We start from the raw sequence: 12,489 nt of genomic DNA, 5'->3' as shown, positions 1-12,489 counted from the left end.
CATAATAATATTTATTCTCTGTAATATTTTTTTGCATGTGCAGCATATGCTTCAGGGGAAACAGCTTCAATAACAATAGGCATAAATCCATGTAAGGTTCCACACATTTCTGAACATTGACCATAATATACACCTTCTCTTAATATGAAAGTCGTTACTTTATGTAATCTTCCAGGTATAGCATCCGCTTTTATACCTAAACTTGGTATTGACCAAGAATGTATAACATCTGTAGCTGTAATTAGAAAAGATATATGAGTCCGTGTTGGTAAGGTTAATCTTTTATCAACTTCTAATTGCCTTAACATACCAGGCTGAAGATCTTCATCTGTTACCATATTTGATTGAAATGCATAATACTTAGGAATTTGATCTGGGTTTTCTATATATTTTTGTGGTGTTGGGTAATCTTCTGCTCTTATATTTTTAGATTTAAAATTTTGTAAATCTTTCACATTTTTTAACACTGGTTTATTTTCATTAAATGTTATTTTGTTATTAAATCCGAATATACCTCTAATTACCTCCATTTTCTTTTATCTATTTTTCAATTCAATCAATTCATATTTTTTCGATATACATACAAGTAAATAAATAAATATATATATATATATATATATATAGAGAGCTTATTTATTCTAGTTCCCAAACAATATAACTATTTATGGCTAACTGATATATGTTTAATATTTAAAAAAAAAAAAATTTATCAAAAATATATACAATAATCAGCTCAAAAAGAAAACAATTTGTAATGTTTTGTCAATGCGACATAGAGCTAGCTTGTCAACTCATACTACAATGAGACACATTTGTGTGACTACTTATTTAGCTAATTATTTTTACTTTTATTTTTATTTGGAGTTGGCCCTTTACCCATGAATATCAGTTAATTTCCCTTTTTTCCTTCCTCAAATTTATTTTGTGGTATTATATGATTTTTCAATTTGTATATATTCGAAATATTGTGCTATTACATTTAATTTTATATTTAAAAAAAAATAAATAGTATTATTTGTTTAAAAAAATTCAAAAAAAACAAAAAAAAAAACTGCCTAGCTGTGTAATATGTATATATTTCTTTTCAGTGTATATAAAATTTACTTTTTTTTGAATTCAAAAATTGTTAATTAATTATATATTTTGTATCACTATTATTGGTACTTTGAGATATTTATTTTGTGTTTTTATTGTTTTTATTTTATTTATTTTTTTTTCAGATTATAAATTTACTAAAAAAATTGTGTTATTTTGTATATATTATATTTGTAAACGCTATATACACACATACAAAATATGTATAGTATGGGCAGATGGAAATATTATTTTCGACAAAAATGTAAAAGTAACAATTCTTTTTTTTTCATATTATCTTCTACACGCTTTCAGACAGTGTGTACATTTTTAAAATTAAAAAAATTATGTAACATTGTGTTTGTGTTAAACTTGTGAGTTTAATTAAAAGTATGCAAAAAAAAAATATACAAATTTACTAAACATATGGAAACATTAAACATATATGAAGAATCATTTTATTGTAATTCCCGTGCAATTAATTTATGTAATTATGCATATATACGCATTTTTTATTTTTTTATCGTTCTATATGCTATGGAATGATTTAGTGAAATTGTGCAAATATGAATAGCATCACATAATCGTGAATGTAACCAAATGAGCCACTATTTTCCAGTATAGCAAACAATCTGAAATAAACTAGACATAGGGTATATTATTTTACGGCTTGAATTTTTTCCTATAATTTATAAATTGTTTTTCTACTAAACTAGGCAAAGGTAAATCAACATAAAATGGCTCTCTTCCTTTTAAAGGGCCTGGAAGCATTTTATCACCATATTGTTTATAATTTTTAAGTAAATTTTCATCTATTATTATATCTTCTTCATCATCATTTGGCCACTACAAAGTGAAAAAATAGTAAAAAAAATGAAAAATAAAACCCCCCGAAATAGTAAGATGTCATAGAAAATATCAGGGATTGGTATTGATACATGCCACCAACATTTATCAGTTTTGTTTTAAAAAAATAAAAGATACAGAGAATTAAAATGTTTATCCCATTTTTTTTTTTTTTTTTTTTTTTTTTTCCCATCTTACCTCTTCTTGCTTGGAAATAGCGGCCTGAGAAAATTCTGATGCAATTTGATCATTTGAATCTATTAAATTAAACTTTTTGGCAACATGATAATATTTTTTAAAATTTCTTCGATTTTTTTGTATTTCATGATAAATATATTTAATTCTATCATAGCCCACTGGTTTAGCAGGTTTTATTTCTCCAGGCCTATCAATAAATTCAATAAAAGCCATAGGAGCAGCATCTCTTAATCTGAACCTCCATTGGTTTATAATTCTAGTATAAAAAAAAGGTCGATTTCTATATAATGGAACATAATATTCATATAGTTTTCTACGGCCTTGTGCTGTTCTTAGTATACTTTCAACCAATAAACTATTTTCTGAATTATTTTTTTTTTTTGCCAAATAAATTAATTCTTCTGCATATCCTTGCAATTCCTTTGCTTTAGTCAAAGTTGTTTCAATTCTCCCATATTTTAATAATTCATTTAATTGGTTTTTTATACTATCCCATTTATGATGTGGTTGTTTATGGGTTTTTCTAAATAGTCGTCTTTTCACTCCTAAATTAACAAATTTCAATGTTGACGTATATCCCATTTTTTTTTATTTTAAGATACATATAATATATTAGAAACACACACACATGTTCATATCGTAGTTTACATGTTTATATGGATAAATGTAAATACAATTCTTTTGTTTTAATTCGCATTTGCAATTTATTTGCCAATTTATGTAGCATATTTCGTTGGCAAAAATGGCGCAAAACAGGCACAAAAATAATATAAAAAAGCACAAAAATAATGTAAAAAAGCACAAAAATAATATAAAAAAGCACAAAAATAATATAATAAAAAAGCGCAAAAAATATAAAAAAAAGCACAAAAATAATATAATAGCAGATAGTTCAAATAAATGGGGAAGTAAAGAATTTTTTTTTATACTTTAACGGATCTTTAGAATTCATAATAATTACAGCAATATGGTGTAATAAATAGATGATAAAAAAAAATAATAATTTTCTAAAAATATTATACACTATTAAAATATAAATTAGAAAAAAAGAAACATTTATTTTGTTTCTATACTCTATATCTATTTTATTTTTTCTCTTTAAAAATGAAGTGCTTTAAATAACAAATCGAGCTATCTACATGCCCCCACCATTTATCCTATTTTTCACGAGTCTTTACTTTTTCTTTTTTTAATAAAAAATTGAAAACCATTTCCCATGTATATGCTTATACAGTTCTTTGTTCTTCATTTTGAAAAATAAAAAATGGAAAATAAAAGAATACAAAATAAAAGAATAAGAAATGAAAAGACGACTCAAAACAATTGCACTTAGTAATATAATAAAGCAAAGCAATAAATTATAAAATGTAAATAAAACGAATAAATAAAAGTATATCATAATTTTGTTGACAATATATTTATTGAAAGCTAGGAAATATAAAATTTAAGGATTTAAAAGTGAATATATTTAATAACTATAACATAAACATGCAAAAAATTATAAAAAGTTAGACATTTCTAATGTGTAAAAATAAAGTGATATTATTTAATATATATTATATAAGATTGACATTATTATTTTTTTTCTATTTTTAATTAAAATATAAAAGTAAAACGTATTTTATTTTTCAAATAGTAATACGCGAATAAAATGAATCAAAGCTATGACATAAACCACAGTAAAAAAAACGGTGAAGAAATAAATAGTCAAAAAGAAGAGTGTGAAAAGAGTGATAATATAAAAATTATGAAATACAATGAAATTAACTGGGAATTAAATGATATAACTAGTAAAGTAAAAGAAAACGAATCCTTAATTTATGAAAATGATGATTCAAATAAAATAGCTAAATCATATTTAGATAAATACCTTGTAGATATAAATAATTATCAAAATAATCCAAATTGTAAAATATATCCAAAATTGCATTTAAATAATACAAAAGAAATAAAAAATGTGATTATTAAAGAAAAAATATGTGTTAATACATATTATCAATATATAGATGTATATAACAAATTGAGTTCTAATTCTGAAGAAATAAAAGATGAAAAAACATATACAAATAATAATAACCCATTAAATAATGCAGAAAATAGTAATATTAACTATAATACAATTAATATGAAATATATTATACCAAATATTGTAAAAAGTCAAATCCCAGTTGCAATAAAAAAAACAATATATCCAGAAATTGAAACAACAGATGAAGAAATCGAAATAGAAGTTGAAAAATATGTACCTTATATAATTCCCGTTAATGTTTATGTCCCTAAATATTATTCTATATCTGCTTTAGAAAGTGAAGAAAATGAAATTGAGATCAAAAAAATCGAATTGACAAAAGAGCACGAAGACGAAATTATAAAAGAATTAAATCCACATTTAAAGGAAATACAAACTTTCAATGAAGAACAAATTAAACAAATGAAAGAAATTTTGAATATATCAAAATTAAAAGCTGAAAAATTTAAAATAAAACATCCTGAACATGAACTTATTGTTTATTATGACAATGATACTAGTGAACGTTTCGATTTTGAAATGTTTGAAAAATTTCGAGAAATATATCCCAAAGATTTATGATACAAGTATGTGATTCAATTATATAAGTCATCATACTAGTTATATTAAACATCTACTTACATTTAAAATAGTATAATATAAATTATTAACTGTTCATGTTTTTATGTTTGTTAGCACATTTGGCTATCAAAATGAAACTGGTAATTTCCATTTAACCATTAAGACCGTTTTAAAAAAAAACAAAAAAACATTTTACATATAATATCTATATATATATTAGAAATATTCAATGCTAATTATATATAAAAACCTTATACGATATTCAATTTTTTATTATTTGATATAATTTTTCAATTATATTTTTGTTTTGAAAATTCTTCGTTTTTTTTTTAGGTCTATCTTATATGGCTTACCGATTTTATATATTATCATTAATTTTTTAAGTTTAAAAAAAATTATAAAATAATATTTTTATTATTATCATTATCATGTGTGTGTTTATATTGGTTTATGAATTTAAATTATATTTTTAGAAAACAATTTTATTGTCATTTTAAATTTCACTAATTACTTTATTTGGTTTATTGGGATTTTTTATGTTAGTCCATTGGTTATATGTGAAAATACTATTTTATTTTTTTTCAAAAAAAAAAATTGAAAATAAGAGATGTTATTATCTTTTATACATAAAAATATTTTGAAAAAAATATATTTATCTTCAAAATAAGCTTTAACTTTTTTTTTTGCCACAAATGTAGAATAATAATAAAATAAAATAAACATGTTAATTGTTAAAAAAACAACATTTTAAAACAATTTTTTCAATTTAATCACGTGGTTATTCCAAATATAGAATATAAAATATTTATGCATTAAAAATGTTTGATGCCATTTGAGAAAAAAAAATACGTCCAAATAGGTATAGAAAAAAAGAGTAATAATCGGTTATATATTTTTTTTCAACCTTTTATATATATATGTTTTTTATTATTATCACTGTTATATAATTATGAAAAACTGACCGAGCTTATTTATATTAAATTAATAGTCTTTTGATGAAATATGTGAAAACAACAATTGATATTATATTCATGTTGTATATACAATAGTGATATATATATATTTTTTTTCAATTATAAAAACAAACAGATCTATTTCTTTACGAATAAATCGTTATGCAAATATTTATAACCATTATTGCATAATATGCGTTTGTTTATTTATTAAATTAATTTCCATTAAAATTGGAAAAAAAAAAAAAAAGTTGTTTTGTTTTTTTATCTCATAAAAGGAAGAGTACGTTCATTTGTTCCCCCACCTTTTCTATGCAACCCATTTTAACAAAACGCTAATAAATATATATAGTCGATTTTATATTCACATTCACAAGGTTATGTACAAAGAATAGAAACTTTGTTGACATTATTTATAATAAAATAAAATGGGGGGTATGGGGAAAAAAAAAAAATCGAAGAAACAAAAGAATTGTATGGGAAGAAGTTTAATGCACAATAAGTTAAATCAAAAAGAAAAATCAGATATAATATTATATTCTAAAATTGGATATGAAAATGAGGAAAATAAAAATGTAAGCAAACAAATATCAGTTTTAAATAAAGACCCAATTGACGATTATTTGGATAATCAGCTTGCAATTAGCAATGTACAAGTTAGTAAAGTATTTATACAAAAAAATGAAATTAAAGAAAAAAAAAATACAAAATCTCAAAATAATCAATATCGAAGTGATATTCAAAATATTGTTCTCCCTATACCTGGTAGACCCATACTTTTAAATGATGAAGAAAAACTAAATATAAATTTGAAAAAAAAGAATATAAATAAATTGAAAAAAAAAAAAAAAAATATTAAACACATTACATTTTTGATGAAAGGAAAGAATCTAATGCCAATAAATCCAAAGACATCCCATTTTCCCCATAAATCAAAGCCACTTGTCGACCCAGATACATCCAACCACTCCAGTAAACCTCATTCTGATCAGCAATTTTTGGAGATAGATGGAAATATTGAAGTGGATGGAAATGATGAAATAGGTGGAAATGATGAAGTGGATGGAAATGATGAAGTGGATGGAAATGATGAAATAGGTGGAAATGATGAAGTGGATGGAAATGATGAAGTGGATGGAAATGATGAAGTGGATGGAAATGATGAAGTGGATGGAAATGATGAATTAGGTGAAGAAGGGGAGAAGTACGAACTAAAGTACATAAAGATGTACGAAATTTTGGGTAAAAAATATGAAAGAAAGGAGCTTAAAAATGAACTAAATAAAACAAAACTAGAAAAATATGAATTAGAACATTTTGTAAATTGGAGAAAATTGTTAAGTCAAGTAGAAGAAAAAGAAGGATACATTGTAACCCCATATGAAAAAAATATAGAATATTGGAAACAATTATGGAGAGTTATAGAAAAAAGTCATGTCTTATTTTATATTATTGATGCAAGAAATCCTTTATTTTTTTATTCTAAAGGATTAGATATATATGTAAAAAAAGTTGATAAAAGAAAAGAATTTATTGTTATATTAAATAAATCTGATTTTTTAACTTATGAAGAAAGGAAAATATGGGCTGAATATTTTTATAAAAAAAAAATCCGATTCATTTTTTTTTCTGCCTTAAGAGAGTTATACCATCAAAATCAAATAATAATCGAATATATCCCTCCTTCGTTAAATGGCTATAAACATACCCCAAATAGTAATCGATTTAATTTAAATAATAAAATAGAAAGTAAAATGTTTTACAACGAATACGAAAGTAGTTGTAGTGCAGATTGCAATTCCCCAAAACGGATTTATGAGACAGGGAGTGAAACGGGTAGTGAAAATGAAACAAATAGCGAAACGAATAGCAAAAGTGAAAGTAAAAATGAAAGTGAAAATGAAACAAATAGCGAAGCGAATAGCAAAAGGGGCAGCGAAAACAAAAAGGTAATAGATACAGGGTATGGAAATTTAAGTTATGAAGAAAAAAAAAATGCAAATACAGACATATTAAGTGTAAAAGACTTAATAAATTTAATTAAAAACATAAAAAATAAAATAAAAAATTTATATAATAATATAGAAGTAGAAACATATGATTCGCCAAAGTTTATGGTCGGCTTTATTGGATTTCCTAATGTTGGAAAAAGTTCGATAATTAATTCTATATTTGGAGAAAAAAAGGTTGGGGTCAGTAGGCAACCAGGAAAAACTAAACATTTTCAAACAATATCGCTAAATGAGTATGGTTTTACATTATGTGATTGCCCCGGTATTATATTTCCTTCAATTGTTTTTAATAAACATGATTTAGTAATTAATGGGGTTTTTTCTATTGATAATTATAAAGGAGATGGTGTAGATGTTATTCAAACCCTTTGTAATATAATTCCTGAACAACTATGTGAAAGATATAAAATAAAGAATAGTCTTATTCGTTCTATTCAAATTAATAAAAATTGTGATGTTAATATTCAAAATAAAACATCAACGTACAAATATATGAATGCTCGTGAGTTCTTAAATGAGTTTTGTTTTCATAGAAAATATATTTCAGGGGGCAAAGGTGGAATTTTAAATTTTAATTTTGCTACTCGATTAATTGTACAGGAATTTATAGCAGGAAAGCTTCTTTACAATTTTATGCCAAATTATTTGGATAAATATTCTTATGTATATAACAAAGAAATACAATCTCATCTCGACACTTCGGAGCCCCCATTGAGCATTGACGACCTCTCCAAGGTACCGGCCCATATATCCTCATTTTTTTCAATTTTTTCCATTTTTTTTCAATTTTTTCCACTTTTTCCATTTTTTTAGGAGCCAAATCCGTCTGAAGATGTCATGGTCACTAAGCGAAAATTTCGATACATGAAAAAGCGACTAATAAAAGGGAAAAATGTGATAAAGACTCCGATAAATGGATGATTAATCCATCTTGAAAAGTAACAAAATAAAAATGTGGCAAATTCAAGATGCCCCAATTCTTATGTGCATTTAGAGCTCAGTCCAGTTTATTACCAAATTGTGAAACAGTTAAGCATAAATATGAAAAAAAAAACAAAATAATTAAAATAGTTATTTTTTCCTTCACTATAAGAATCATAATATAACATACTAGTATTTCCTGGATAATAATTATTATGATTATATACTGGTAAATGTGAAAATACAGATGCACCCGCCATATATGGAATTTGTGAAACATCTGCTAATTTATCTACTGTTGAAACTGATTCATTTGGTGTATTTTGAGTTTGGTTTATTTCAGTGTCTTTTCCTTGTTCATGTTCATTTTTTTTTGTACAATAAACCTATAAAAATTCAAAATTATAAATATGTGAGTTAGGCACAGACGCCTTTCGTTTAAGCTTTAACTCTTGTTTAACCTTTAAATGTTTTTTTTTTTTTTTAAAACTCATAATTTACCTGAACACATGAATTAAATATTATATCATCACAATTATGACAAGTTAAAATAGTTTCAAATCCAGATCTAAAAAAATTTAGAGGTTGGTTTTCAATGTATTTAATTTTAACAGGAACTTTCAATGTTACTTCTATTAGAGATTTTTTTTTAAACATCTTTCCTTCCCATTTTATTGAATTTTTACATGACTTTACTATAATACTATTAAAAAATGATTCTATATGCAATTTTTGTTTTTCTGGAATAATTTTTTTTTTGATTTGATTAAAAAATGCTTTTATTTTTGATTTTTTTTGATTTTTTTGTTTATCATCGATTTTATTATTATTTTGATTTTTTTTTGATTCATCATCATCATTATTATTATCATCATCGTCATCTTCTTCTCTATAATTTCTTCTACTCGAATATTTATCATCTTTTTCATATTCATTATCATTATCATAGTTTTTATTTGCTCTATTGGTTTGTTTATTTTTATTTTTATTTTTTTTCCATGAAAATAGACGATAACGTTTTTTTTTTTTTTGTTTACTATCATATTCATTATCATCATCTGTTGAAGAATCACTATCATAATCGTCATATTCCTCACTTTTTTTTTTTCTGTAAATTTTAGAAAATAAAGATTTAAAAAATCCATTTTTTGATTTGTAATAGTTACCCATCGAATCCCCATCTAAATCATCTGTTAATCGTTCTTGATAAAAATTATATTTTGTTATATTTTTAATTATTTTATAATTTGGCATTAAATTACTTGTTTTATTTTTATCTTGTTTCGATTCAGAATTGGTAGACAATTTTTTTTTGTCCGATTTAGAAAATTGTGTAATGTTTGGATTATTATTCATATTATTTTTATTTTCCATTAAATTTAACATTTCTAAATACGAATAATTATTTGATTTTTTTTTATTATATCCATAAAATTCATCATTATCACTATCGCTCTCGCTATCACTATCACTATCACTATCATTATCGTTATCATCGGTTGCATAATAGTCATTTTGATTATTTGTTTGTTTTTGTGTTTTAGTATTATTATATTTGTTTACTTCTTTTGAATTTACAATACTTTTCTTACTTATATCAACATATATATCATTTTTATCCTTAACTATTTGTAATAATAATTTAATATATACAGTTATCATTCCATCATTTGAAATATCACATTTATTTAATTTATTTTTTAAATATTCTTCATATTTATTTATGTTTATTTTTAATCTTTTATATACAATTTTTTCTGATTTTTTATTTTTTTCAAAAAGAAAAGAATAATTATTAGTAGAAAACTGTGTAATTTGTTTTTTTTTTTCAAAAGGTTCTAATATATTAAAGTTATAATGTTTGTTTTTACTTTGTTTATATTTTGTCTTTTCAATAAATTTCACTATATTTGCATTTTCATCATTTTTTGTACTTTCATTTGTTTTATTCAACCCTTGATAAGAGTTAGTATTTGCCTTTTTTTCAAAAAATACAATATCATCATCTTTATTTTCATTACTTTTTTTTTTTTTTTTTTCATCTTCATCATCTTCATCATCATCATCTTCATCTTCATTTTTATTATCACTATTTTTTTTTATCTCATTTTCATTATCATTTTGATCATTTTCATTATCATTTTGATCATTTTCATTATCACTATTTTTTTTTACATCATTTTTATTTTCATCTCCTTTTTTATTGTTATATTTGTTCAAAAGAATTTTAAAATCATCATAAGGGGTTAATGTATATTCCTCTAATAATGCTTCATATAAATTTTGATATCCTTCAATATTAGAATAGAAACATATATTTGAATTTTTTGCATGTGTTTTTTTGCATTTTTTACATATAAAACCATTTAAGCAATCATCAAAATTGCTATTTTGATTATCATTATTTTTTATAATATTTTTATATGATGAGCATCCTGCTGCTTCACAAGTATGTTTATTGTCTTTTTTTTTATCATTTCCATTTAAAAATGGATTAGAAATATTATTTACATTATTTAATGGCGGAACTATATTTCTATACAATTGGTTTGATATGTTTTGAGATAATGTATTTTGAATTTGTTTATTAGAATTAACAAACCTCATATATAAATATATAAATAATATCAAAAGTTTTATTTTAAAGCTTAAAATCATCGTTATTACAAAATATAATAAAAAAAAAATAAAATAAATAACAATATAAACAATAGTTATATATATACATACTTGTATTTTTTTCAAAAACAAACAAACTCTCCATAATTAAAGAAATAGTTAAGTTTTTATCTAATTATTATTTTTTTTTTATTCCATATTTACCCCCCATCATATTGTATACAAAATATTATTTTACACACATAAAAAAAAATATTTTTTTGCAACTTAAATAATATAGAGGTAAAGTATATGTATATATGCGTGTCTGGTTGTGAATTAATTTTAAATCATAATTAAAAATATTTTCTTTTTTCTATAAATATTTTAAATATATATTGTAATTCTCATTAGCTATGAATTTGTATTTTTATATTTATACTTATGCTATAATAAATATTAAAATTAAAAATCTATGAAAAACCAAGTTAGCATATAATAATATATAAGTAATAAATAAATAACAAAATCAAAAAAGTGAAGGAATAAAATAAACGAAGAATACAATAAATTTATTCCTCAAAATATATAAGCAAACTCAAACGATGAATGGAAAAATGAGCATATTAAATATGAATGTAATATACATATATAATAATTCTAATTAACATATAATATGTGCAAAAATACCAAACAAAGTATTTAAAGTATATTATTATTTAGAATAGTGTAGCAAAAGCTATCAAATTGTAAGTGCAAAATAGGTGCACAGAAATAATATAAGTGTGGAAATAAGACGTTGTTCATTTTTTTTTATCCTTTTATTTCCTATTCATATTATACTACAACTCATTTATATTTTTAAGAGAAAACATATATAATACAGCTCATGGAATGCATACAAAAAATTATCTTCAAAATATTGTCTTTAATTTATTGGCTAAAAGTTGAAATAAATATCTTATTTGTATAATTCTGTGAAATAAAATAGTTTCAAATGTATTACTATTTTATTCTATTACATTTTACTATTTTCACACACACAGGGAATATAACTAACTGTCTTTCCCAAATAGGGAGCTCGTTTAAAACAGGCAAAATAAACAAAAAAAAAAATGAGAAAATATCAGACTAAGTTTATAACATGCATATAAGGATGTATACATGATCATATTATTTGGTTTATATATATTGAGCATATATAGTTGGGATGGAATTGGACTATTTTATATATGTGGAAAAATAATTCATTCAATTATGAATATACTTAGCAAAAATAAAAAATATATAAGTTACA

At 22.8% G+C, this 12,489-nt stretch overlaps 5 protein-coding genes across 5 annotated transcripts; 2 read left to right on the top strand and 3 right to left on the bottom strand.

The window, feature by feature from the left end:
* Window positions 1-11: 11 nt before the first annotated feature.
* On the bottom strand, window positions 12-530 carry PBANKA_1013800 (cytochrome c oxidase subunit 2, putative; the record flags this gene model as incomplete). The annotated part of the gene is made up of 1 exon (XM_034565218.1): window positions 12-530. One exon carries the CDS (start codon window positions 528-530, stop codon window positions 12-14), a length of 519 nt encoding a protein of 172 aa, XP_034421937.1.
* A 1,207-nt stretch (window positions 531-1,737) lies between these two features.
* On the bottom strand, window positions 1,738-2,700 carry PBANKA_1013700 (mitochondrial ribosomal protein L17-2 precursor, putative; the record flags this gene model as incomplete). The annotated part of the gene is made up of 2 exons (XM_034565217.1): window positions 1,738-1,920; window positions 2,119-2,700. The coding sequence occupies 2 exons, from the start codon at window positions 2,698-2,700 to the stop codon at window positions 1,738-1,740; spliced, it is 765 nt and encodes a 254-aa protein (XP_034421936.1).
* A 1,069-nt stretch (window positions 2,701-3,769) lies between these two features.
* On the top strand, window positions 3,770-4,708 carry PBANKA_1013600 (PhIL1 interacting protein PIP2, putative; the record flags this gene model as incomplete). The annotated part of the gene is made up of 1 exon (XM_034565216.1): window positions 3,770-4,708. One exon carries the CDS (start codon window positions 3,770-3,772, stop codon window positions 4,706-4,708), a length of 939 nt encoding a protein of 312 aa, XP_034421935.1.
* Window positions 4,709-6,089: 1,381 nt separating this feature from the next.
* On the top strand, window positions 6,090-8,594 carry PBANKA_1013500 (large subunit GTPase 1, putative; the record flags this gene model as incomplete). Its single annotated transcript, XM_034565215.1, has 2 exons — window positions 6,090-8,408; window positions 8,487-8,594. 2 exons carry the CDS (start codon window positions 6,090-6,092, stop codon window positions 8,592-8,594), a joined length of 2,427 nt encoding a protein of 808 aa, XP_034421934.1.
* An 89-nt stretch (window positions 8,595-8,683) lies between these two features.
* PBANKA_1013400 (surface-related antigen SRA, putative) lies at window positions 8,684-11,252 on the bottom strand (the record flags this gene model as incomplete). Its single annotated transcript, XM_034565214.1, has 2 exons — window positions 8,684-8,980; window positions 9,096-11,252. The coding sequence occupies 2 exons, from the start codon at window positions 11,250-11,252 to the stop codon at window positions 8,684-8,686; spliced, it is 2,454 nt and encodes an 817-aa protein (XP_034421933.1).
* Window positions 11,253-12,489: the final 1,237 nt, after the last annotated feature.

Source organism: Plasmodium berghei, assembly GCF_900002375.2.
Source record: "Plasmodium berghei ANKA genome assembly, chromosome: 10".
NCBI lineage: Eukaryota > Apicomplexa > Aconoidasida > Haemosporida > Plasmodiidae > Plasmodium > Plasmodium berghei.
The sequence above is the reverse complement of the archived record's forward strand: the minus strand, read 5'-3'. Positions and strand labels throughout refer to the sequence as shown.